The sequence below is a fragment of the Paroedura picta genome, chromosome 11 (assembly GCF_049243985.1).
Source record: "Paroedura picta isolate Pp20150507F chromosome 11, Ppicta_v3.0, whole genome shotgun sequence".
NCBI classification, from domain to species: Eukaryota; Metazoa; Chordata; class Lepidosauria; order Squamata; family Gekkonidae; genus Paroedura; species Paroedura picta.
The window spans coordinates 21,097,298-21,121,410 of NC_135379.1; the positions used below are offsets into that span (position 1 = coordinate 21,097,298).

General features: G+C 39.8%; 1 protein-coding gene across 2 annotated transcripts in view; it reads left to right on the forward strand.

The window, feature by feature from the left end:
• Window positions 1–24,046, forward strand: part of LOC143820981 (putative acyl-CoA dehydrogenase 6) — a 40,540-nt gene extending 16,494 nt beyond the window's left edge. The window contains exons 3-9 of one of the 2 annotated variants that reach the window (XM_077304476.1): window positions 3,381–3,510; window positions 9,381–9,487; window positions 11,624–11,791; window positions 15,733–15,906; window positions 17,970–18,131; window positions 18,245–18,395; window positions 21,177–23,410. In XM_077304476.1, the coding sequence (XP_077160591.1) occupies window positions 3,381–3,510; window positions 9,381–9,487; window positions 11,624–11,791; window positions 15,733–15,906; window positions 17,970–18,131; window positions 18,245–18,395; window positions 21,177–21,276 (992 nt within the window). In that variant the 3' untranslated portion in view covers window positions 21,277–23,410. Of the gene's footprint in view, window positions 1–3,380; window positions 3,511–9,380; window positions 9,488–11,623; window positions 11,792–15,732; window positions 15,907–17,969; window positions 18,132–18,244; window positions 18,396–21,176; window positions 23,411–23,548 lie in introns of those variants that run through there. The other variant, XM_077304475.1, reaches the window with a different exon arrangement.
• Window positions 24,047–24,113: the final 67 nt, after the last annotated feature.

Here is a 24,113-nt window from a genome sequence, read left to right on the forward strand (position 1 = left end):
TGCCCCTGGGCCCGGCAGTAGGCCGCAAAGCCTGCTGCCGCCTTCCCGAGCCTTCTGCCGTGCTTTGTTTTTCCCTTTCTTCCTTCCTTCCTTCCTTCCTCTCTCCCATCTGCCTCTTTCTGGCTACCTGTTTCTCTCCCCCTTCTTCTGTCTCTATCTTCCTCCCTTTTTTTCTGTCTTTCTCTCTTCCTCCTTTTTCTCCTTCCTTCGCCCCATCCCTCCACCCACCCACCATGCTACGGCCTGCTGTATTTTGGCCACAGCGGGCTTAACATCTAGTAATTATATATATTTGTTGGCCAGGCGGCACACTTGCTGGGAAATTCAGTTTCTTTAAAATTTGATTGACTTGTATAATAATTAAGGTGGAAGGTGCAAGGTTTCAGTGTTTGACATACACTGGCCTGCACATTGTTTGACATAACACATTGTTTGACATACACATTGATTATACATTGGCTGTTCTATGTTAAAATCCATAGTAATTAATCTGTGTTAAGTCGAGCATACTTTCCGCTGTGTTGGGAGCAAGAGATGGCCCCGTAGCTTTAATTTTAAATGAAGATGGCCTTGCTGCCATGCTCATTTGCCAGCTTCAATATGCTTTGATTTGAAATTAATCACAACAACATGTTTGTAATTAATCATCGATGTCTGCTCAGGCCTGTGATAGCGAATTAACTGTAGAAAAGATTATTTTGGCATTCGGTCCACCAGAAAATACAAGTATAAAGGAGACTTTGGATTGCTGCTATCACTGCCACTTGTCTTATAATTGGGCACAGAATTCTTATTGCTCTGATTTTAATCACTGAGATGACTAAATGTTCAATCCTAAGCAGAGTTGGAAGGATAAAACTTTGCATTGGGTTGCACAGTAATAATTCTTCTGTTACTGTTGAAGTTGAGATTCCATTCTTAGAAGGAGTTTGTTTAGAGTTGACTATACACTTGCTAAGCTATCCAGATTCATAAGTATTGTTAATTTATTTCCAGAAAGACTAGTAATGTGCATCAACTAAAATATGTGCCCTAATTCTGTTGATTTTTTTTTCATGCTTGAACTTCTAGTGCAAGGCTATGCAATACTCTTGCTGAACATATGTCATTGCACTAATACGACAGGCGTAAAGTTGCCCTTCATTTTAAATTTTGTTTTACATTAAATAAATTACATTTATTAGGAGAAAATTGTCTTCATTTCCCTTCCTTGATTTTCATATTTATGAATTCACAAGGACATGCTATCCAACTGTTCTGAGCAGGCTTTTTCAACCAGGATTGCTGCAAAAGTAGGCTTCCTCTGGGGAAAAATGGACTTTTGGGGAGGTTAGAGTCCATGGCAGTATACTCCACTGATGTCCCTCCCCTAGATGTCTAGGAATTTCCAACCAGGAATTTGCAGCCTCATCAAAAGACCTCTTTCTGCCAGAGATGCTAGAGAGTTCAGAAAATTGGACTAGATATTATTGAGAAAGAGGAGACCAATGGTCTGACTCGGTATGGAATGACTAGTCTGTGGGAGAGGGGAGGCCTGGGTAGCATACACTGAACAGAATGTCCTGATGAAGACAATGTTACAATCTTTTTTCCTAATGAATTAAAGTCTTGTAGATAAATTAGCTCTGCCCTGTAGCAGAATCAATCAGCACTCCCTCTGAATTTGTTTACCTCATGAATTCCACCCAGGAATGTGCAGCGTGAATTTAAAGCTATGCTGCCAAGCTGTCACCATAGAAACCTTGACAGAAATATAGAAAGACCAAATCCATCAAAATCAGAAACTTGGTCCATAATTTTACCAAACATAATGGTGCTTTAGTCGCATATGTGAGAAACGCACATTTCCTTCTTGCATGCATACCTTTTAAATTTTACAAGTAAATCCATCAACTGTTCCTATTTAGCAGAAATAGCTGTGATTTTCTGGTCTCTTAGTGTAGTAAAATCAACTGTTGCTATTTTTGCCATTGGGGGAGACCTTGTTAAAGTGTTTTATCTATTTTCAGGTTTCTATTTCCAACCCCAATTCCCTTCTTCAGAACATAAATCTCTGAGTGGGGAATGTGTAACTTCTCTATTGTAGTGTACATATATAAAAGTATGTGTGCATGAACACTGACACATTACTTTGGAGTACCACGACTGGAACACTTGATATAGCATTTGACCTAAACAGGTGTGAGGGATGTGGGGAACAGTCTAGAATAAACAGCAGCACTGTGAAAGGGTGCCTTAGCTTCTTCCCCTTGTACTTTTCACTGATTAAACTGCCCCTTCCATCTGTACTGCTCTTAGCTTCTGCAGAAAAAATACAGGTACAAGTATCTGCCTTTTTCCCTACTGTGGCTAAATGCAACTGGAGAGAAAATAGCTTAAATTGGGAAAACATCAGGAGAAAGAGTTGAATTTCCCCCCCACCCCCAGCCCCGTTACTAGTCCCTCCACAACCAACCCTGATAGCTTTTGAAGGCTCCGGACTCCACTTTTGGACTTTGGATCATGGAACTCCATCCAACTGGTTCCTAAGAAATCATGTCCTGAACAGCTTGAAAATCCCCATAGTGCAGAAGCTCATATATATATTGATGGTAGATAACCTTTTATAGGACCATTACATTTTCTAAATATGTCTTTACCCACAAGACCAAATGCTTTCTAGGATTTTAAATCATTGGCAGATTAGGTGTTGCAGAGTAAAGTATTATCGCACACACCAGGTGGAACATGGCCTTCAGCCGTTTGTTACAGATTCTGTGTGAATTTAGAAGGGTGATATTTTATGAGTGAATTGTGGATGCTATAAATATTTTCCTGTTTTTATCTGTGGAGTGCTGAAAAGAGTGGAATTAGGAGATCAGCATTCTTGATGAGGTATTAATAAGTGTTCCACTGGCGTTACCTAACTATATATGGACATTTTTCTTTCTTAAATCATTTTATGATTTCTTAAAGTACTTTCTTTTGCAAACTAGTCCAAGAAATGTTAAGCAATTAAAACCATTAATATTTTATGTCTATTATAACAGAGTATTTAAAATTCATTTGTTATTCTTCTCTTGAGCTGTTTTAACATGAAACTTCCCATATGCCCCCTTTCAAATAATACATAAAACCATAGAGAAATTAAAGCTAGAGTTAGAACTCTTAAAATCCAACTATTCTAGTACTGATAACAAGCCCCTCCTGCTGAGTGAAAGGAGGACTGCCTCGTTTCTTGAACATTCTGTAAAAAAATTTTTTGTCCACCTTGAATCCATTTATTGTAAAAAGGTACATTGACCTGATGTAAATAGAGTAAGGGAGTCCCAGGGTCAGCTTCTAGAAGTTTAAGTAACAGTTTTATCATTTTAAACATACAGTAATTTTTTCATATCCAGAATATGGTGGCCTGGGATTGGACTTTTCCTACAGCATAGCAGTGGCAGAAGAGCTGGGAAATATTTGCTGTGGAGGTGTGCCTATGGCCATTGGAGTGCAAAGTGACATGGCTACTCCAGCCCTTGCAAGGTAAATTTTTCCAAAAAGAAATCCCAACTCTTCTTTGTTTACCTGCACATAAGTGTTGTTTTGCTTCTGGGAGTCATAGGGCATCAGAACCCTTGGAACAAAGGCTAACAGGAGCAGTCCAGTTTGGTACTATGTAGAATAATAGGAACTATTACACGCTAGACAGATTCAGCAAGAAGGACTTGAAAGTATCTGGTTCATCTCATTCACTGTGTGACTTTTAAGCATACCACTATTATTTCATCCACACAACAGTTTACAAAGTGTCATAAGGATTATTGAAATAATATATATTAAGCCACCATTCCGTTGTCCTGATCCATATTGGTAAGTCATTGGCTCCTTTGGTGGTGGTGGTGGTGGTGGTGGTGGTTGGGATCAGAGTCAAATTGCGCAGCAGGAAGGTCCAATCACAAAATTTCAATACAATGTAAGGTTTGGCCCAGTATAATACGTGTCCAGCTTAGGACTGATCTGCATGGAATTTAAATAATGATGACGTGTGATTCCGGGGAAGTGAGGGAACAAGTGCTTGAAAACATAATTAACCATGGTACAAAATATTTTTGCATTATCCCCCTGCATGGGGCACAGGCCACAGATCCCCTGGTCTTCTGTAGGAAGCAGCATCACAGAACACCAGCTCTCTCCCAAAGAAAAACTATGGTTTTTGTGTTGTTGTGAGAATTCTATTGCATTTTTAAAGGGCAGAAAATCAGCATCCTCATGTACAAGAGAAGAAACTTTGTGACTGAATCACTGAACCAGAGTCTCCCAAGTTCAGGTCCAGTCCTGTAACCAGCACAGTCATGCTGGGTCTCAGAAATCCACTATTATGAAGGAAACAAATAGATATTGACTGGAACACAACTGAGAGCTATACGCAGGATGTTCTATCTTTTTCTCTGCTCTCATTCCCTTCTGAATTAACACCACCACATTATAGTGAATCTGGACAAGTTGAAATGGAGATATTTCTCCATGATTTATTATGTGCCAACCCTTGGTTCAGATAGTTATAAACTTGATGGCTTCATCCTAAGAAATTGTTCCAAAGAATCCCCCCTGCTTTAAACATGAATGGTATAATCACCTCCTCCAGACTTGTAGCCCATTTATTGTACTGCAGAGATTAAAATGGCAGCTTTATGCAATAGACTGTGAGAGGTAGTCCCCAGGACAGACTTTTATTATTTGTAATGCTTCCCCATGGCTTTAAAATAAATCAATAAATAGCGGAAGCATGGCTCAATTCCTCCTCAGTGTTCTGGCTTACATTCACAGTGTTTTTCAACAATGTGGCAAAGACATTTTCTAGGGGATTAATCTCAGTAATTCACCAGCTCCACAAATCCCCTGCAAAAATGGTCGCATTTGCTGCATACACTGTAGTCGAGATGAGACTTGGAGAGAAAAGGCCACGGACAACACATTTATGAGTACCTGGTTCTGGTGTAAGGCACTGAGTGGAAGACGGCATTCTTTGTACATAGCAGATCCCAGGTTCAAATGTGGCATCTCTGTTTAAAGAATCTCAGGTATTTGGGCCAGGAAATACTTCAGTCTGACATGATGCATTGTAGTAAGCAATACTGAGGTAGATAGACTGATGCCCTGATGGTACAAGGCAGCTTCATATGAGACAGGTGTTTCTGCAGCAAAATGACAGACTATGTTGAGAAATGCTGAACTGAGAGGCTTATGGTGTTACATGAGAATCCAGTAGTGGAAACCCTGTTACCCTACATAATTTGGCATTTCTATGCCAAAGGAGGGCAACATTTCAAATGAACCGTTCCTGTCTATGAACAGAATATGTTGCTGGTGAAGGTAAGAGCCAGTTGGTGTAGAGGTTAGGAGTGCGGACTTCTAATCTGGCATGTTGGGTTCAATTCTGCACTCCTCCACATGCAGCCAGCTGGGTGATCTTGGGCTCGCCACGGCACTGATAAAGCTGTTCTGACCGAGCAGTGATATCAGGGCTCTCTCAGCCTCACCCACCTCACAGGGTGTCTGTTGTGGGGAGAGGAATGGGAAGGCGACTGTAAGCCGCTTTGAGCCTCCTTTGGGTAGAGAAAGACAGCATATAAGAACCAACTCTTCTCCTTCTCCTGAAGGCTGGAGAGAGTCTTGAAAATATACTGGCTTTTACTTTTGTATGTATCTAAAAGACCATTTCTGGTTTCCTTGGCTCATTCAAACAGAACTAGTGGGTATTCCGAGGAAGCATAATATAGTCAATGGAAGCTGATGACCTAAAGGAGCATAATTAATCACAATGATTAGTGAACACTTTGGCAAATGTAAGCAAAGAGTTATTATTCATAGGCAGGCTTCTATAAACATGCTTTGGTCTTGGGTATTATAAGAAAATTCATGTCTTTATGGCTTGGGCACAATGAAGTGAGGAGGGTATGGTACATATGGATGTTTTATCAAATGCTGGGCTAGATCCAGACTAAATTTTTCATCAGCGGGTTGAAACTCTTCTGCCTTTCCCTCCTCCTACTATACCCCACTAATCTCCACAAAATGCCACTCTTTGGGGCAGGGGGGCTGAGGAATGTCATGATCGGGGGGGTTAGCAGGAAGGGGGGAATCAGTGGAAATGGCCAATTTTAGTTTGGATCCAACCCACTGTAAATGATAATGGTTATTAGTTCTCTCCAAGAAACAGCTCAAGGTAGCTTGCATTGTATTCAAAGCAGTAAAAGTAATCAAACAGCAGTATTGAACAATAAACACTCTAAAACACCAACCAGAAAAAAATAGTAATAATAATCAGCAAGAATAAACAAGACAACAAAAATCAAAGAATCCGTGAAAACAGGGCAGTCAGATGAAACAGTGACTGGTAAGATCTGGGGCAAGAAAATTTAATAAAATAGCCATGAGAAGTTCAAACAAAAGCCTGGGCAAAGAAAAGTTCTCTTTACCTGACACCTAAAAGACAAGAGAAACTCTGGGGGGAGAGAAGCTTTCCACAGACATTATGCCACAAGCAATAAAGCCCTGCCTTTGGTTACCATCCCTTGACCCCTATAGATGAGGGCATGGAGAGCAGAGCCTGAAATTAATGTTCAGCTGACATGCCAGATACTATTGCAGCTAATGGTCTTTTGTGTAATTTGAACTTGAAGTCAAAATGGGACTTTAAAGTAAGAAATTATCTGGGAACAAAAGGTTAGTCACTACAGATCTATACCCAACCTTGACCTTCTGTGGTTTTTGTGAGCCAACCCATTGTGGAGAGATTCTAACCTTGAGCAGATCAAAGCATGAATCCAATTCTAAATAATCGTGGTATTTCTGATGTGCCTCAGTTATGTGTTAACTACCAAGAAATGCTGCCCCATGTTTATGTCAAGTGTAGACTCAACATTTTCTTTCAAGGAGTTAATGACCAGGAGAGCAGTAGTGTCGAAAAGGTGCACCCATAGCATGTCTTAATGAAGTGAACATAAAGAGTCCAACTGCAGCTGTAGTAACGATTTCATCAATATGTCATATAAAGTGTCAGTCATAATTAAAAAGTTTTCTCCATTTGTAATTAATTGATTCAATTGTATGACATGCAGCAAAACTTTTCTCCCTGTGAGGTGCCTAAGAAGAATGAGTACTATCAATTCTACACACACACACACTAAACAAGTGGAGAGTTGGCCCCATTAAATCAGAATGAAGAGTGTGCATTAGACATGTTTTTATTCCGTGAGGGAAGAATCCCATCTGTCAGAAAGCAAACTGATTGCTCTTTAAGAGGTATTAAGGACACATTTCCCTTGCATTTATATGCAGAGACTTAGAGTAACTCTAGTCAATGTAATAATGATAATTAGATCCTTCGGTAACCACTCCCCCCTCCAGGCATTTAAGACTGTTGTCAGAATTACATCGAAGTTGTGTTTTATTTTGAGGGTGCTGCTGTCTACTATACAAAGGAGAATGACTTTCTCATAATGGCAGAGAGAACTGAAGAGACCATGGCTCAGTGTCAGTGATATGTAAAGGCATATAGCAAGTTTCAGAGTCAGTCCCTAGGGTTTCCAGCTAAAAAGATTAAATGGTAGGTCATGTAAAAGTTCATTACCAGGGATCCTGGAGAGCCACTGCCAGTCAGGGTAGTCGGTCCTGATCTTGTGGAAACAAGGGTCTAATTCCATGTAAGACAGCTTCATGCACTGAAGAAATAATTTTTCACATGTGGATACAGTATTTGGTACACAAAGAAGAGTCATTTTTATACCTCGCTTTTCACTGCCTGAAGGAGTCTCAAGGTGGCTTACAAGAATTTTGTGTCTGGATATGAGCAGGGCTTTCTTTCAATGTCCCTTTTCAGAAGTATTTCATTATCTATTCCTTCAGGTTAGCACAGCGTTATCTCTCTTCAGTTTCCCATGGGTGGCTAGTGAAGAGGGGGAAAAGTCACATTATGGTCAGCATATCTTTTATACCACAAGGTTGTTGGAGTAAATAGGGCACTCTCCAGAAGACTCCCTCTGTTTAAACCATTTAGGAACAATCCCAGATTAATAGTTTGGGAGCAGCAATCTTATGATTACTTGAACCTACATTAGCAAATGAGATGGTACAAAGGCTATGCAAGTAGATTTGCTTGTACCAATAATGCTGTGAGCTCTAATATGAGTAGTTTCTGAGAACTGATCCCCAGACTACGAGTTGAGAGCAGGGGTCACCATCCTTTTCTTTAATGAGAGCTACTTCTGAGTAATGAAAAATATCCCTACTTAGTTTGTACCCTGGCATGTTACCAAGTTTTGTTCTGCCCTAGAAACAGGACCAGAAATAATGCCATCAGCTAAGCAGCACAATAGAAAACCCTATGAAACAAAAACTTTTTTTATACGTACAAAAGCCTAGAGGAGCCTAGAGGATCTTTATCTCCCTTGTAGGGGATGCACTGGATGCTCTGCAATGGGTACCGGTAGATTCCTACTTTAGAATATACATTAGGAAAATAGAAGGTTATGAAACCCGTCTTTCTAAATCTTGGGCAAAGTGGAACCTGTAATGTCTGAAACAGACTATCAAACATAAAAGAGATTTAGAACAGACCTGTGAAGCTTTTGACCCATCAAACTGGAGCCAGCCCAACGGCCAGGTAAGCTTGCCCACTATGGGGTCAATAAAACTATTTTTGCTGCCTGTGTGGTACTGTAGAACCAGGGGGATTTCTAGGTATTTGGCAAGCGACAGTCTGTGGCTGATGGGCTGCTTAGTGGTCTGCTGGCCAGGGAAATGGCCAGTGGCTGGCCTTGACTACATTCACATATCACAAACCAATCTCAGTTTGATCATGATGTAAAGCAGCTTGAAATCTTTTGGATTCTACATTCCCTTCGTTCTATGAACCAAAATGGAAGATTTCCTGGTTTGGGAAGTCTTTAATGTAATCAGTTTATTTTGATTTTGTTAACAAATTGGGGTGTTTCTTGCCCACAAACTGTGATTCCAACTACAGTTTTTTAGAATCAAACCCCAGTTTTTTTAAAGCATTCAGGTTATGGTCAGTTAGAAAACTTCCCAAACCAAAGAAGTGTTATGCACAAGGCAGGACCCAACTCCACGAATCCAAGCTTTAGCTGTAGATATAGCTCTTGAGCGTCATTGTTTATAATCAGATTGTGAATGTTATCGTTTCTTTTTAATTTAAAGTAACAGTTTATCAATTATTATTATTAAATTGTGGGAAATGTTCAGATTAAGACACATTGCATTTGTATTTTGAAAAAGACCCATGCAAATTCCCTCCCCCATTTTTTCTATATGAGAAGAATGCTATCAAACAATTTCTGTTCTTAAATCTTTTTTAAAATCAGCATATAAAATTATATTATTTTACATTACAGATTTGGATCTGATGAGGTGAAGCAACAGTTTCTTGCCCCTACTATTGCAGGAGATGTAGTGGCTTGTTTAGGGGTCAGTGAGCCTGGGGCAGGCTCAGATGTTGCTGGTAAGTGCCTGGAATGTGTCTTCCATTGATCCCAGTGGAAGAGTTGATCCATTGATCACAGAGGAGGAATGCTAAGCAAGCTCCAGTGAAAGGCATGAAGACTGAACTTGCTAGCCAAAATATCACTGATAAGTTCCCTTTAGTTCTACTACTGCCTACTTCTACTAATAGGCTAGATATCAGGAAAAAATTTTTTTCACAGTCAGAGTAGTTCAGCAGTGGAATAGGCTGCCTACGGAGGTGGTGAGCTCTCCCTCACTGGCAGTCTTCAAGCAAAGGTTGGATACACACTTTTCTTGGATGCTTTAAGATGCTTAGGGCTGATCCTGCGTTGAGCAGGGGGTTGGACGAGATGGCCTGTATGGCCCGTTCCAACTCTATGATTCTATGATTCTATGATTCTACTACTACTTCTACTACTTTAGTTCTTCTATTACTACTTTAATGTAACTGGGACTGAAAGGATTCTAGAAGGGATTGAAATACGCAAGATCTATAGTGTCCATGATTCAAAAGCATATGAAGAATGTTCAACAGGGGGCATCAGAGGAGATGTGTATTTAGCATAGTTAGAAGAGGAACGTCCTGATATTTCTCAAATAGTCTCCTCCTGTGTCCTGATTGGCTCATTTGAAGAATTCCCACATCCTTGAGCACATTTTCTCCCTGCTTGCCGCAAGAACGGACTGAATGAACAAGGCAGTTAGGCAATTAGGAATCTCTCTCGCTTGTCCTTCTACACAAAGTGATTTCTCAATAAAACTTTTTTATTCTTTTAAGCAGCTTGCTGCTCTACACTCTTTGCGTATTGAACCTCTGCCAACAGAAAGTTGGTGTGAAAAGCTGTTTCTATCAGTTAAGGCGGCCCACACAGCCCTCCATGATTTTGGAGGACCAGTTTGTAAACCTTCCCCTCAGATACCAGGTGCTCTAAAGTTAGCAAGTGTCTAAGATCTGGGCTTGCTGCTGCGAGGTGAGTTTTGTGTTGCATAAAAAGAATATAGCAGTCACTCAGGCAAGAATTGTATATTAACCATGAAGATTTACTTATTTACAAATTGGTTTCCAGGAATAGATCAGCATCACAGGTCTCCAGAGAGACAAAAGAGAAACCAGGCTGAGACACATCAATTTAGAGATTGGTTTCAATTTTCTTTAATACTTCCAAACTTCTACCACCATGTTGGATCCTAACAAACACACAGGATTTCACCCACACCAGCTTGCCCTCTCCTAAGAGTCAAACTAAATTTCACAAGGTCTGCTCATTGCCAGAGAGGGGCCTAATGATACGGTACTCTCTTCTATGTCAGAAGCAGAGCTAAACCCCTCTGCTACTATCAAGAAGAACTAGCCTTTACTCTATCTGCTCTTTTTCTGAGCTAGACTGGAGCTCTCACAGCTCTTTCCAAGGCAGAACTGAAAACTCCTGCTGTATTTCACCCCAACATTCCACCTCCTCTCTTACAGCATTGCCACAGGCTCAGGTGAGTGGCTAGTTTTCCCTTCGAAGCAATGCAGCCTTTTGTTCATCATAGTTGGAGCAGACAGAAGCAATTAAGCGCAGAAGAGTCTGTGGGCACAATCCAAACCCATGTTCTCAAGCAGGGCTGGACTGGCTATTTAATCTACAGGAAATATCTGGGGGCCAGTGGGGGTCAGGAGCAACTTGCTTGGCCAGGAGCCAGTTGTTTTAGATCCTTTATCAGCAGTGGTAGTTGGTGTCAGTTTTCCAAGTGTGTTTCCCTGCAATGGGTGAACTGATGCCCATTGTTCGCACTGCTGAACTAAGTTACCCCTACAATACTGTCCTTGTAGTGCTAGGGCACCTCTCGGCTTGGTTTGGTCCAAGGCCATTTTCATCTTGTAAACTGTAGTTCCTTTCTGACATTACATCCATTACATGATTGGTGAACTCCTGGTTCATGTGGTTGTAACTTCTGGAAGGGACATTTGCATTGCCGTTGGGTGAAAGGAAGAAAAGCTTCTCAGTGGAACACTTTATTATTCACAGAAGAAATCAGGGAAATCCCAAGCAAAAAAATATGGCTCTTCTGTAATATTGAAGGATCATCAGAATTTTCAGGTTTCTGACCCTGGGAAGAACTATTGACCTGTCTCTTTGTTTTCAAATAGGTATCAAAACCAAAGCTGTAAGGAAAGGGGATGATTATGTTATAAATGGCGGCAAAATGTGGATCACATCTGGGTGTCAGGCTGATTGGATGTGCCTGTTGGCAAACACAAGCGATGGACCACCCCACAGAAATAAATCTCTTTTGTGTCTGCCAATGAAGCTACCAGGTAACAAAGCGAGTGTGTTTATGAATGCTGTACTAACACAGCCATGTAAAAATACTCATGCATATTTTATGTGGGGTTTATTTCTACCCCAAGCTAAATTTCAGTATATCTTGTGATAGAAACACTCTCACAAAAACAAAAAGGGCTTGTGGTGGTAGATATCATTATGTTTCACAGTTCTAAAACATCCAGAGTTTGGAAATACACTTTGACATGAGGAAGACTACCCTGAAAATCTTGGGGGGTGTTTTCTGCAGTCACAGCTTAATTTCAAGTCTCACTGAATTGAAGCCGGTATCGCTTTAATCCCTTTAATCCATATCCTGTTCCTGCATACTGCATCTATTTTCTTTATGGGATTTTTCTCCTCCTAATTGTAGAATTTATCACTGTATACTAATAAGAAAAACTGAATTGTAAATATTTTTCTTCCTTTTTCTGTATGTGCTGTTGATTGGTCTCTGCTGATTGGCTTCTGGCAGGAGCAGCTGCTTTCACTGCTGGGCTTTTCATTTTAGTACTGCCTTCATTTTTCTGCTTTATAAGCCCCCTTGAGTGTTGTGATAAGCAGGGTTCAGCATTAATGTCAGAAGAAGACAAGCCTTCTTGCTTACAGCCAATCCCTCTTCTCTTCATAACTTGTGCTTTACACAGTGGGGTGAGTGAGGGGAGAAACACTCACCAGGGCTGCTCTCTTTCTGTTATGTTCCCTTTCCCTTCCATCTTGGCAATTCTTTTTAAAGTAAAGGGGACACATTACACATGGAATAATTTTCTTTAAAAAATGAATCTAAGGAGCCATTGCATTTCTTTCTTTTAAAAAGAGAGAAAACAGAGAACCTTGTGTATAGGGCCTTTAGACTTTAAGCTACGACATGGCTGAGGTGGCTCAGTCAGTAAAGTGCTTGTTTGGAGATCACAGGTTTGTAAGGTTGAGCCTAGTTGTGGATCTTAATTTTTTCTCAAACAGGAATGTTAATTTCCTAATTTTCCCAGTGATGATAGCCTTGTCTTGAAACGATGTTCTAAGTAACCAAACAAATAGGCTTGGGAAAATATGGGGTGGGTGGGTTAACAGGAACATAAGAGATGGAGAGGAACAAAAGGAGGAAACTAAATATTTTAAAGACCACCTTTGGTCTTTGTAGATTTAAAAATTATTTCCAGAAGATATCTGGAACCCAACGTGAGAACAGATGAATTAAGGAACAGCCAAAGATAAAAATGAATACTTGTAAAAACATCATTTGAAACAGCCAAATAAAACTGAACAATAACACAATCAATCTAGAATGTCTTAGTTTTGGAAGGGGTCCACCAAAGCTGTATCTAGTTTGTTTCTCTTGAAATATACACTGTGAGGTCTTGCAAAGTACATGATGGTTTTATCATCATATTATACCTGGATCCCTAGTGAAAATAATTGTGTTGTGTATTTCCAAAATACAGTTAAGCTCAGGATTTGTTTCAGAAAATAACAAAAATATATAGGATTGGTGAGAGACTATGGAAATTGCTTGGGTGGTGGGTGAGAATGATAAAGTTTGACAGTTGCAAAGGTCCCCCCAGAAATATAATAAAGATACTTGCAAAATTCTGCACCACAAAAATTCTCTGCAAAATTTTGCTTGATAGTTTGACTAGCACACCAGATCTGTCTGCACTTTTTTGTTTCTCTCATTTTCCCAGCTTTGAAATGATTATTTAATATATGCTTGTTTATATACTTCTTTACATATATTTTGATGTGTTGTCAGAATGCAGAGAAGCCAGTTGTTTGTGCATTCTGGGGAGAAACAATTGATCTCAGAAGTTAGTCATTCATGTACTGCACCTGTTTAAACTACTTGTATCTTTCAGCTTTAGCATTCCCCCAAGGTAGCTAACATTAAAAAAACAAAGAATACAAATGATGAAAAACAGTCAAAACTCACCATTACAGATGGTTTACAGCTGTTACATTTAAAAATAGGCACAGGATAACCTGCAGGTTCAGTCATTGATACATTTCAAAGACTTTCTGGAATAAAAAAGTCTTTTGTTTGCTCCAAATGGCAGAGCTCTCACCACCTAAGGGACTTAGTTCCAAAATTTAGGGGCAGCATCTAAAACTCCCTCCAATCTAGCTCATCTCAGAAAAGTCTGGTTCTTGCAGGAGTGCACATTTGATAAGTAGTGGAATCTGTGCATGTTGATGAGGGTGGAGAGAGTCCTTCAAGTACTTTGGATCCAAGCTGTTCAGAGCTTTAAAAGTTAATATCCCTAGAGAGCCAGCTTGGTGTAGTGGTTAAGAGCGGCGACTTTTAATTTGGTGAGCTGGGTGCAGCCTTAGACATGATGGGAAGTTCCCCCAATTTTTTAATTCAGTCATCCACAGGCAGTCTACATCAGTAGATACTCAATTTAAAAATTTCATTGATAGAGGTTCTACAGCCCCTGAAGATTTTTATAGATAGCTTCTAGTGTAGCAAGTGTGCAGGCTTTGCCCATCTGTCCATTAGTTCACAGTCCAAGTATATGTTTTCCAGTATATTTTGTGCCTGGGAAAATGAAATTCTTTCCCAGATGGCAAATCCATTGCTGTTGTGGTGTCTTTCATAACTGACTTGTGAAATAAAATAAAGTCTGAGTCCAGTGGCACATGGAAGTTTATACCCAGAATTAAATGTGCAGAAAAACTGTTCAAGGAGGGCGTTCTTGTACAGGGAGTAGAGCAGTGATGAAATTGGTTATCTTGGGCTGGTGACCTTTCCAGTTCTTCATTTCCAGGCCAGCTGTATTTGCTGTTAGCCTAAGGTGACCAGATTGTTCCACTTTTGGAGAGACATCTGGGGGCACCTGGCAAATTGTACTTATGTTGCAATTAAAAAATATATACAATACTATTTTTACGTTCTATGCGTTCTATGAAAATTTTTGTTGCTCCATATAGACCAAATTTTTAATCAAGAACCCCCTCAGTCAATGGTGTCCCGCTTTACCAATGTTAAAATCTGGTCACCTTATGTTAGCCTCAAAAGTTATCATATTTTGCTATACACTTGCTGATTGGCTGAATAGCTCTACTTTACTAGGAATCTTTGCTTTTATCATTCATTCAACTGTTACATTTTGTAATCAGCTAACTCATTAACGTCATAGTTCTGTCATATATTTAATGTCCCATAATCTCAGTGAGAAGGTGGAGTGTAAATGAAAATAATAAATAAGGTCGCTGCAGGAGGAGGAGCTAGTGGTAGTGGGCGGGATACAGTGGCCAGCCAGTGGGAGAAGCTGGTGGTAGCTTGTCAGTATTTAGTTTCCTGATATAGTTTCCTTCTACAAATAAATGTAGATTAGAAAGATAGCTCTGGGTACCCTTATGCAATGTGAACATATTCTAGACGTGTGCTTGTCTTCACTCTTGAATATCAATTCATTGAATTGTGATTGATTGCCATTAGAATTATATTCTTGGAGTGAATAAAGGGCATTAAAAAAAACTCAGCTATTCAGAGATTTGAATGAGAAGCCAAAAGGCTAAAATGTTTCAGAGTAATTTAAAAAATTCTTTATTGTCCTTACTGCTTTATTTTTGTTTGTTAAGAAAAATGTTTTGCTGTTCAGTAGCTACACAGAACCCTGAATGGGTTTGACATCTGCAACTTTTTAAAGTCATCTTACTTTAAGGAAGAAACAATTCCTGTGAAATGCAAGACTTTCTGTAGTCTTGAAAGTTCTGATTTGGCTAATTAGAAGCAACAGGGTCATTTTTATAAATTAGATGGAAATGGAAACATTAACTGTAACCAGGAAATTGTAAGACGTTTGCACACATCCTTAAATGTATTATTATGCTAAACATAGAAAGGAGTCCATTAGAGTTGAAGAAAACACGTTTCCAATTTAAAACACACTACTAATTGCTTCTGGTGAATTTCTTGATGGAAACTTATTCTCAGGTGTTCATATTGCTAAGAAAATAGACAAGATCGGCATGAGGTCATCAGACACAGCACAGATATTTTTCGAAGATGTCAGAGTTCCCAGGAAGTATCTCATTGGGGAGGAAGGAATGGGCTTTACATACCAGATGTTGCAATTCCAAGAGGAGCGCCTGTGGGCGGCTGCCAACAGTAAGTTTTTAGTTGCTTCCTGGGCAGTGATACAAGCTTGCCTCTTACATAACAGTATTCAGAATTGATTTTGTGGTGTACAGACTTCTCATCATGCTGGCAACTTTGAAAACCAGTTGCTGGCTGAATGCAAACCCCTTGTCTGTGTAGACAGCTGGGCTTTCCTTCCTTGTATGTTTCTGAGATTTGTGCAGAAGACACACAGCTGAGTTAATGAACAGATGGCAGGAGGATTTATAGCTGTGTTGCCTGTGTCCATGGCGGGGGGGGGGGGGATGCCTGGCCTTCTGGTGTTTTATTATAGCTATGTTTTAGCTCCAGGGAGGCAGGATTTGGCCCCTGCCTCTATTCAAGGCCCTCCAATGGCTCCACTCCCTGGATCTTTCCACCACATATTTCTTTGGCCATGCGCCTGGCTGAGGGGGCAGTGTGACTGTATCCAGACCCACCCATGTTGTTATTTGAGTCAGGATCTTTCTTTAGCCAGCTCCCTTATGCCCACACAGTTCAGGTAAGTATTCCCCTTATGTCACTCCTGCCATTTCCTCAGGAGACCCAACTGATTCAGAGTCAAGTGTAGACAGTGGCTGATGGAATTTTCCATTTGAGTGGAAAGTGCCTTCCTTTAAAACGTCTGTTGTCTCTGGGCAAATGTCAGGAGCCAAAAGAATCCTGGACAGCGCCAAGGTGAGCAGTACACATCCTTGAATTCCAGCAGAGGAATCATAAGAAGTGGAAAGGAGTCCTATTCAAATAGCCATCAGGACCTACGCAAATGAAGTGGATCCTGCTGGAGGGAGGGGAGGGGCAGAACTTCTGCCATAGGGGCACTACCTATCTTGCTTCTATTGACCTTGTTAAAGGCAGCTGGAAGCAAGAAGGACATTAAACTATTGGAGCTTCAAGCCAAGGCCTGCTGCATCAGCAAATATATTCTGATGATGGGGACATGCCAAATATGTTGTAGTGACATTATGCTAGGCAAAAATACCAGCACTGTGTGGGATTTATCTATATGGGTCCTAATACCCATAAACATCATTGAGTCTTCGGTCCCCAACATCTGGTCAATGCTCCATGCCTCTGGCAAAATGGACTCTGGCTCAATGAAAGTTTCTGCCACAATTTATTAGATGTTTGGGTACCAGAAGACTCAGCCGTTTTGGCTCACATGGCTGCACCTCCGGGATCTATGTAACCAAATTCCTACTGGAGCAATAATTTAGAATGGTCTCTCAGGCCATGTCTACCATTTAAATATAATGGAGATGTACATTGTCCATGGTTCTTATATTTCAAAGATTAATAATTCTTGGTGGAACGGCTGAGTCTTCTGGTACCCGAACATCTAATAAAAAAGGGATGACCCAAAATTTGTGTAAGTTATTGTTCAGAGATCTATTAGATGCCTAATTCTAATTCCATGATTTTCTCAGTGTGTATCAAACATATTTGTCAAAGTACTATAAATGTTAGCTGTAGTTGTAGCAATGAACATGGAGAAATGCACATCCATTCCTATAACCTGACAGCAAGCTGGAATTTGGACTGTGCTTATGTACCTAAAAGACTTGCTAACATCTGCATGTTCCTCTCTTAATATGCCATAACAGATACAGCAGGACCAGAAAAAATTAATTTTGCATTTTAACATATCCTAATACTTTTCCTTGGAGTCTGTTCACATGTCAGCTGACAGACAAGTGTTGAGAGGGAATCCTATTGTATACCAGCACATATCATGCCTAAGGAATTGGCTATCACATGCTCATTTAAACACAGACCCATATTCCAGTTTTTTAGGACTCATGGCCATTCTAACCTTGCCACTTTGGACCAATTTTCAGACGTTTTGCTGCTGTTTGTATATGTTAAAAAAATCATGATTTGAGCACAAACTGAAGCAGTCACATGGCCACTGTATGGTTTACATAACCCAGTCCACTGCTTTTAGGACTGAATGCACTGATCTCTTTTGTAATTACTTTAAGGAGATCTATATTAACATTTTTTAAAGTTCTGTAGGAAATTCACTTGCCTGTTTGTGTCTCCGATTCCTATAGCCCTGACATCACTTGAAAATGTGATACAGGAAACGATTGATTATACTCGCCAGCGTAAGACATTCAACCAGCCGATCCTTCATAACCAAACAGTGCACTTTCGTCTAGCCGAACTGACAACTGAGTTGGAGCTCCTTCGTTCCCTGGTGTATCGGGCTGTTGGTGGGTGTGGTAGTTTTGTTTTCACGTGACAATTGGATGTGAAAATACTCATCCATTTATCAGAACTGGCTACCTTGATCAGCAGCTAAACATGAGTCATGTTTTTATTCTAGCTCTCTACATACAGGGCAACAATGTGACCAAATTGGCATCCATGGCAAAACTAAAGGCAGGACGTCTTGCTCGGGAACTAACAGATAATTGTCTTCAGTTCTGGGGAGGAATGGGATTCACGAATGAGGTGCTAGTGAGCAGATTCTACAGGTGAGTGAATGTTTAGTGACCAAGCAAAGAAAGTATCAACCTTGCTTGCAATTTAGCACACATCTACGCACCAGCTGAAATAAGATTTTTAGGCTTACTGAAAGGTGTTGACGTAGAACCAACCTTTTCTGTAGTCCAAACTATATTGGTGCTCCACATATGTAACACGGCTACTATAGTGTTCCTAGCAGTACCTTCCTAAAGGTATATTAAAATATGTTTATTTTTGTCAGTGCTCCAGAAATACAATTTTTTGTTTTTGTTGTGCCAAGATCACAACAGAGACTGAGAACTCCTGGAAAACCATATACTTGATATACAGATGGCAAAATCAGGATGCTTCCTATGTGTAGGCACCTGCTTTGGCCATTCATTGGAGAAAATGCCATTTTCCCTCAAATAGCTTTGGCTTCAATTTTATTATGAATTATTATTAACATTTCATCTATTGAGTAACATTAAAAATACTCAAAGGAGCTGCCAGGAAAGGCTTATACGTAACTTTCCCTACTTTTGCTGTGATTTCATTGCAATATTTTGATTTCGCAGTGATGTTCATTTGATAGAAAGTTTCAGTCATCATAACCACAAGGCAGGCCCATTCTGTCACACCCAGAAGCTGATCTGCTACGTAACCATTAGCTTCCGAGCAAGCTGTAGTATTTGATGATACATAGGTCAGTTTGCTATTGCCTCAACAAGAATTAAACGCCACAGCATCTGTTTTAGACATTCAGACTCCATGTTGCTTCATAGAGAAGGATTTTAGTCACGTATGATGCAAATTTGTCAGCTGGCTTAAACTTAGGTGAACCTTCCCCAAGCTACTTCCATTAGAAAAACATTTTTCCAAGCGCAGTGGAGAAAGGAATGTACAGAAGGCAATTTCCTTCGAGCCACCCACGCTCTGCAGGATTTTATTATACAAGACCTTCTCTCAATATATTACTTTTCACTTTTTATTAGCTAAATGAATTCATTTTATTTCTACAGAAACAAAACATTTATACTCATTTGTGATATTTACATTTTCCCATGTACAAGTTCACAAAGGAACATTTTCACACATGTATTTAGAACTTTTAATTGATCACGTTTTGTAAATCCACGCCCCATTCCACCAATTCCTAATGTGGGAATCTCCCATTAATTTAATCATTATCCATACTCATATGTGACTTCTCATCATCATAATAAATAATGTACATAGTATGTAAACATCGAAGGCTTTGCATCAGACATGAAATGTGTGTAGTTCTAGATCTAATTAACTCTGGAAAGTAAGGAATAACCACAGAGACTCTTCTGTTTTTTAATACCATCTAATTCTGTTGCTTCATTAAAGACCTTCATGAAAACTGCAGAATACTGACTGCTTGTAGGATAAAAAATGACTGTTTTTATTAAGCAACAAACAGAAGACCATTAGCTACTCTCTGTGAGTAGTAAAAGAACTATGTAGCTCTGGGCCTTTGACATCCTAGAGGTGTATATAGTTGGTTTCCACTGCTGTTGATTAGTTGCCATTTAGACAGTAGGAACTGCTCATAACCCACCACTATCCAGGCAAAATAAGACATGGCAGAAAGTTAGTCCCATTCTCTCTTCTTGTCCCTCTCTACCCTAAGCATACAAATCTTATCTATATATTCTAATGGTGAAAACTGAGTTTACAGAGAAAAAAAAACCTGACGAACTATTTCAGAACCCTTTCCATTGTCTTCTGGATGGCAACAATGAAAGGGGCATGAATCAGTCACTAACTGGGAAAAAAGCTTTGTGTGGATTCCCCCATGTAGCAACACATTATTTGTGAAGTTTAAGGGATGATCATTGCTCTCATCCCTATTCCAGCTGACCGTATTTAACTTTTTAGCAGAGTGAATTGTTTAGAAATCAAATTTGCCAGCAGAAACCCTATTGCATAAATTATACGCCTTCGTGCCTCTTGTTTCTTTGCTTTATCATAACTCGCAAAAGTACTATTTGAAGATGAATCTAAATCATGAGATGTACATGAACTTTTCAGTTGTGCCTTCCTGATGGTGGCTAGCAAATGATCAGGGGAGTCTCAACTGAAAGGGCTATGAAGTATGAATTGCCCATTCTATGTGAATTTGGGTTTCTGCCATTCCAGATTATATCTCTCCGAAGTCTCAAGATCAGATACATTTTCCATATATATAACCTTATATTTTAAGGCAGATAGTTGCAAGGACATAAAAATATATAGTCCTACATCTGTGCACTATGGTCTAGTTTAACCAGCCTAGTGAGAAATCAGCCTAAAGTCAACATTACTCCATTCTCAGAAAGTATTAATATTAGACTTCAAATATTCAACCTTAGTAAGATTGCATTTTCATGAACAGTGTGCTCAGTTTTGTAATCAGCAAAAAAACCTCCATATCTAGTGTAAGATTTCATGGACTGTACAGCTTATGTCATGCAAGGAATATTTAATCAGACCCACTGCTCACCACATGTAACCTCCTCTACTTTACGTAGTATCCCATTTATCATCTGATCACTGCCCTGCCCCTACAAAGAGATACTGATCTGGTACAACAGCAAAACGGAGCATATAGCATCTGAGTCCCTTTTAAAGGCTTGTGTGATCCAGATCTCTGCATGGTCTATCCTTTGTATTGTAATTGCTGTCAAGTCATTGGAATTGTTCAGACATAATTCACTTAAAATGCATTTGGTGTGGTACATGATAGATGTGAAATAGTCACTCATTTTTCTCTTTTGTCCTGTTTTTCTTTTCTATAATGGCAGGGACTCAAGATTACTCTCAATAGGAGGTGGTTCTGATGAAGTCATGCTTTCTATTATATGCAAGTACATGGAGATCTTACCCAACAAACAGCTGCCATAAATCATAGATTTCCTCACATGTAATCTGCATTAGGTGAATTGTCTTCTTCAGAAAATAAAATACAATACAGCAATTCTGAAAGCCAATAAACTTGACTGTAATTATGGTTCAGTTTGCTGGATTCTTGCCTTGCTTACAGACAATAGCTCATGTGTAACCACTGCCAAAAAAAAAAGCAGCATACTCAGGTGCTCTTTTTCCTAGATTGGGGGTGCATGATATGGCGTTGCCAACTCTAGCCAACTGTCTCATAGGGATGCAGCCTGTTTGTGACTAGCTTATTCTTATGGTTCATTACATCTAGCATAGAGCCTACCTCTCTTTTATGCTGATGGTAAAACATGCTGATCCAAGCTACATAAACTCCCCAAACCTAGACTACTGCAGTGTACTCTATGTACAGCTGTCTTTGAAGACAACTTCGAAACTGCAATTTGACCTTATTACGTACGTGCTCTTTAGCTGCAACTGAGTTATAGCCCACCCCAGCAAGGGGCTTTCAAGGCAAGTGAGAAGCAGAGGTGTTTTGCCGTTTCCTTCCTCTGCGGTCTTCCTTGGTGATCTCCAATCAAAGTCCCAAGCCTCCTTTAACTTCCAAAATCTGATGAGACTGAGCTATACTGAACTAATGGTGGGATATAAATGTAATAGAATATTTTTTTAAAAATTACTAACTGCATCTAAATGCTTAGTATTCTTTATACATATTATGAAGTTCTTGAATTGTTAGCCTGTCTTCAGTACAGGAGAACACGTTACACCAATTTATCCTGGGTCTCCAAGAATCACTAGAGCCTAGAAGTACCAGTGAGGTATGTCTGGACTGATCTAGAGTCATTGATCAATGCTCTAAAAAATAGACATTTTTACATGGACTATGTAATCAAGTAGATAACTTATGTACCCTAGTCAAGATGTAAAACTGAAGATGAAAGGTAGAAATGGTCAAATCCTACCAACTGATGCGTATTGCTATTCTCGCTTTCCTATGTTTTCTTGTCTTTCTGAAATACCAATACAAATCATTTTTTAAAAGTCATTGTTCAAGAGGTTTATTGTTAGTGCAGCAGTGTTCAGTGTGAAAGTGATTTAAAAAGATAATTCACAGAATAGATTACAGAAGAAACCTGCTGAAGTTCCACCTGTTTGCATAAATTAGTGCAATTTATTACTGACCACCAAGTAGTGGTAATTTACTAGCAATAAACTGCTAATATTGGATTGTGATAGACCTTATAATTTTACACCATTGTATGGAAAGAACAAAATCTTCCTGTCTTTAAGAAATAGGAGTATGAACCATGGCATTTATGTAACTGGTAATAATGGGTATTAGTAAAATTTTCCCATTTGTGAACTATGTATTGAATCCAGCCCACTTTTTCATTCAGTGTCACCCAGTTCCCCTTTTTATTCCAGCTACTATCACACATGGCTTTCATCCATCCAGGTCCCACAATTCCCAGCACAGCCTTTTTGGTGGTCAGTAGGGAATCCACTTCACACTTTCTCACCTGTGGTAAAATTGTTGGATCAAATCCTATGTCTTAAACCTGTGTCTCGCTCTCTCAGCAGAATCTGGGGAGAGGGAATTGAAAGGCTATACGTGGCTCAGGTCCTACCTATCTGCGGGACTGTTTATCTCCTTATGCCCCCACAGAGGTCTTGGTGGTCCCAGGACCTTGGGAAATGTGCCTGGCCTCAAGCAGAGCCAGGGCCTTTTGCTCCTGGAAGCTGAGGGCCCTGATGGAGCTCTCTGGGTTATGTAGGGCCTGCAAGATAGAGCTCTCCTGCCACGCAATTTCTTGAGGCCAGGCTGAGACCAGAGTAATAAGATTGGGCCTCCCCCTTTCTTCTTGTAATCTATACCCCCCCCCAGGACATCGCCTGGGGTCAGGTATTTGGGCATTTCAACTGGGAGTGAAGGAGCTGAGGCCCTTGGGGGGGGCAGAGCAGGGGATAAATGGTTGCTGCCATCAAATTATATTAATCTGTATTATTGTATGGGGTTAAATTTATAATGTTTTATGCTTTTAATGTAAACAGCCATGAGCTGGCTGGGACAAGAGTAGTGGTATACAAGTAAGTAAGTAGGTAACTAAATAAGTAAATAAACAAACAAATAAATACTCTTCCCATGTTCAGTGCACGTTTTCCCCCCAAGCTGTACACTTTGAATCTCAGGGCTGTGGATTGCATGTTTCTCACCTAAAATTATTCCAAGTACAAGATATGTATATATGACAGAAGCTTATTTGTTTCCTTCTATAAGAATATGAGAGGTTTGCTGGATGAGACTAGTGGCCCAGCTATATCAGCATCCTGTTTCACAGTGGCCAACTAGTTGCCCTGGAAAGCTAAACAAACACAGCACAGATGGCAAGGTACTCCCCGTGTTTCTTCTTAGCAATGTGTTTCAGGTTCACTGCTTCCAAATATGTTATCTATGCTAAATGCTATGCTGTTCCTAGACAAACTTTTTTTCATATCCTGATCCATAAACAGGTTAAGGGGAAACCTCTGAGTCTAGAAAAGCTTCGTATAAATTTCTACCTGCCACTTTTGAATGACCAGGTTAATACCCAGCTTGTATAATTCAGATGTTCTTTATTGGCAGTCTTAATTAGAGACTGATAGCCATCTAAATCCTGAGGAACAAAACATTCAGTGAAGAGACTCTTGGCCAGGTTAAGCAGTGATGCGGATCTAACTCTACATCATGATTATTACCCCAAAAAATGAAAGTTTCATCATGACTGGAGCTTCCACTGTAACTAGTACAAGTGTTAACGCACATTCTTGATAATGCTGCTTCCTGTAAAGTAAATGTGTGGATT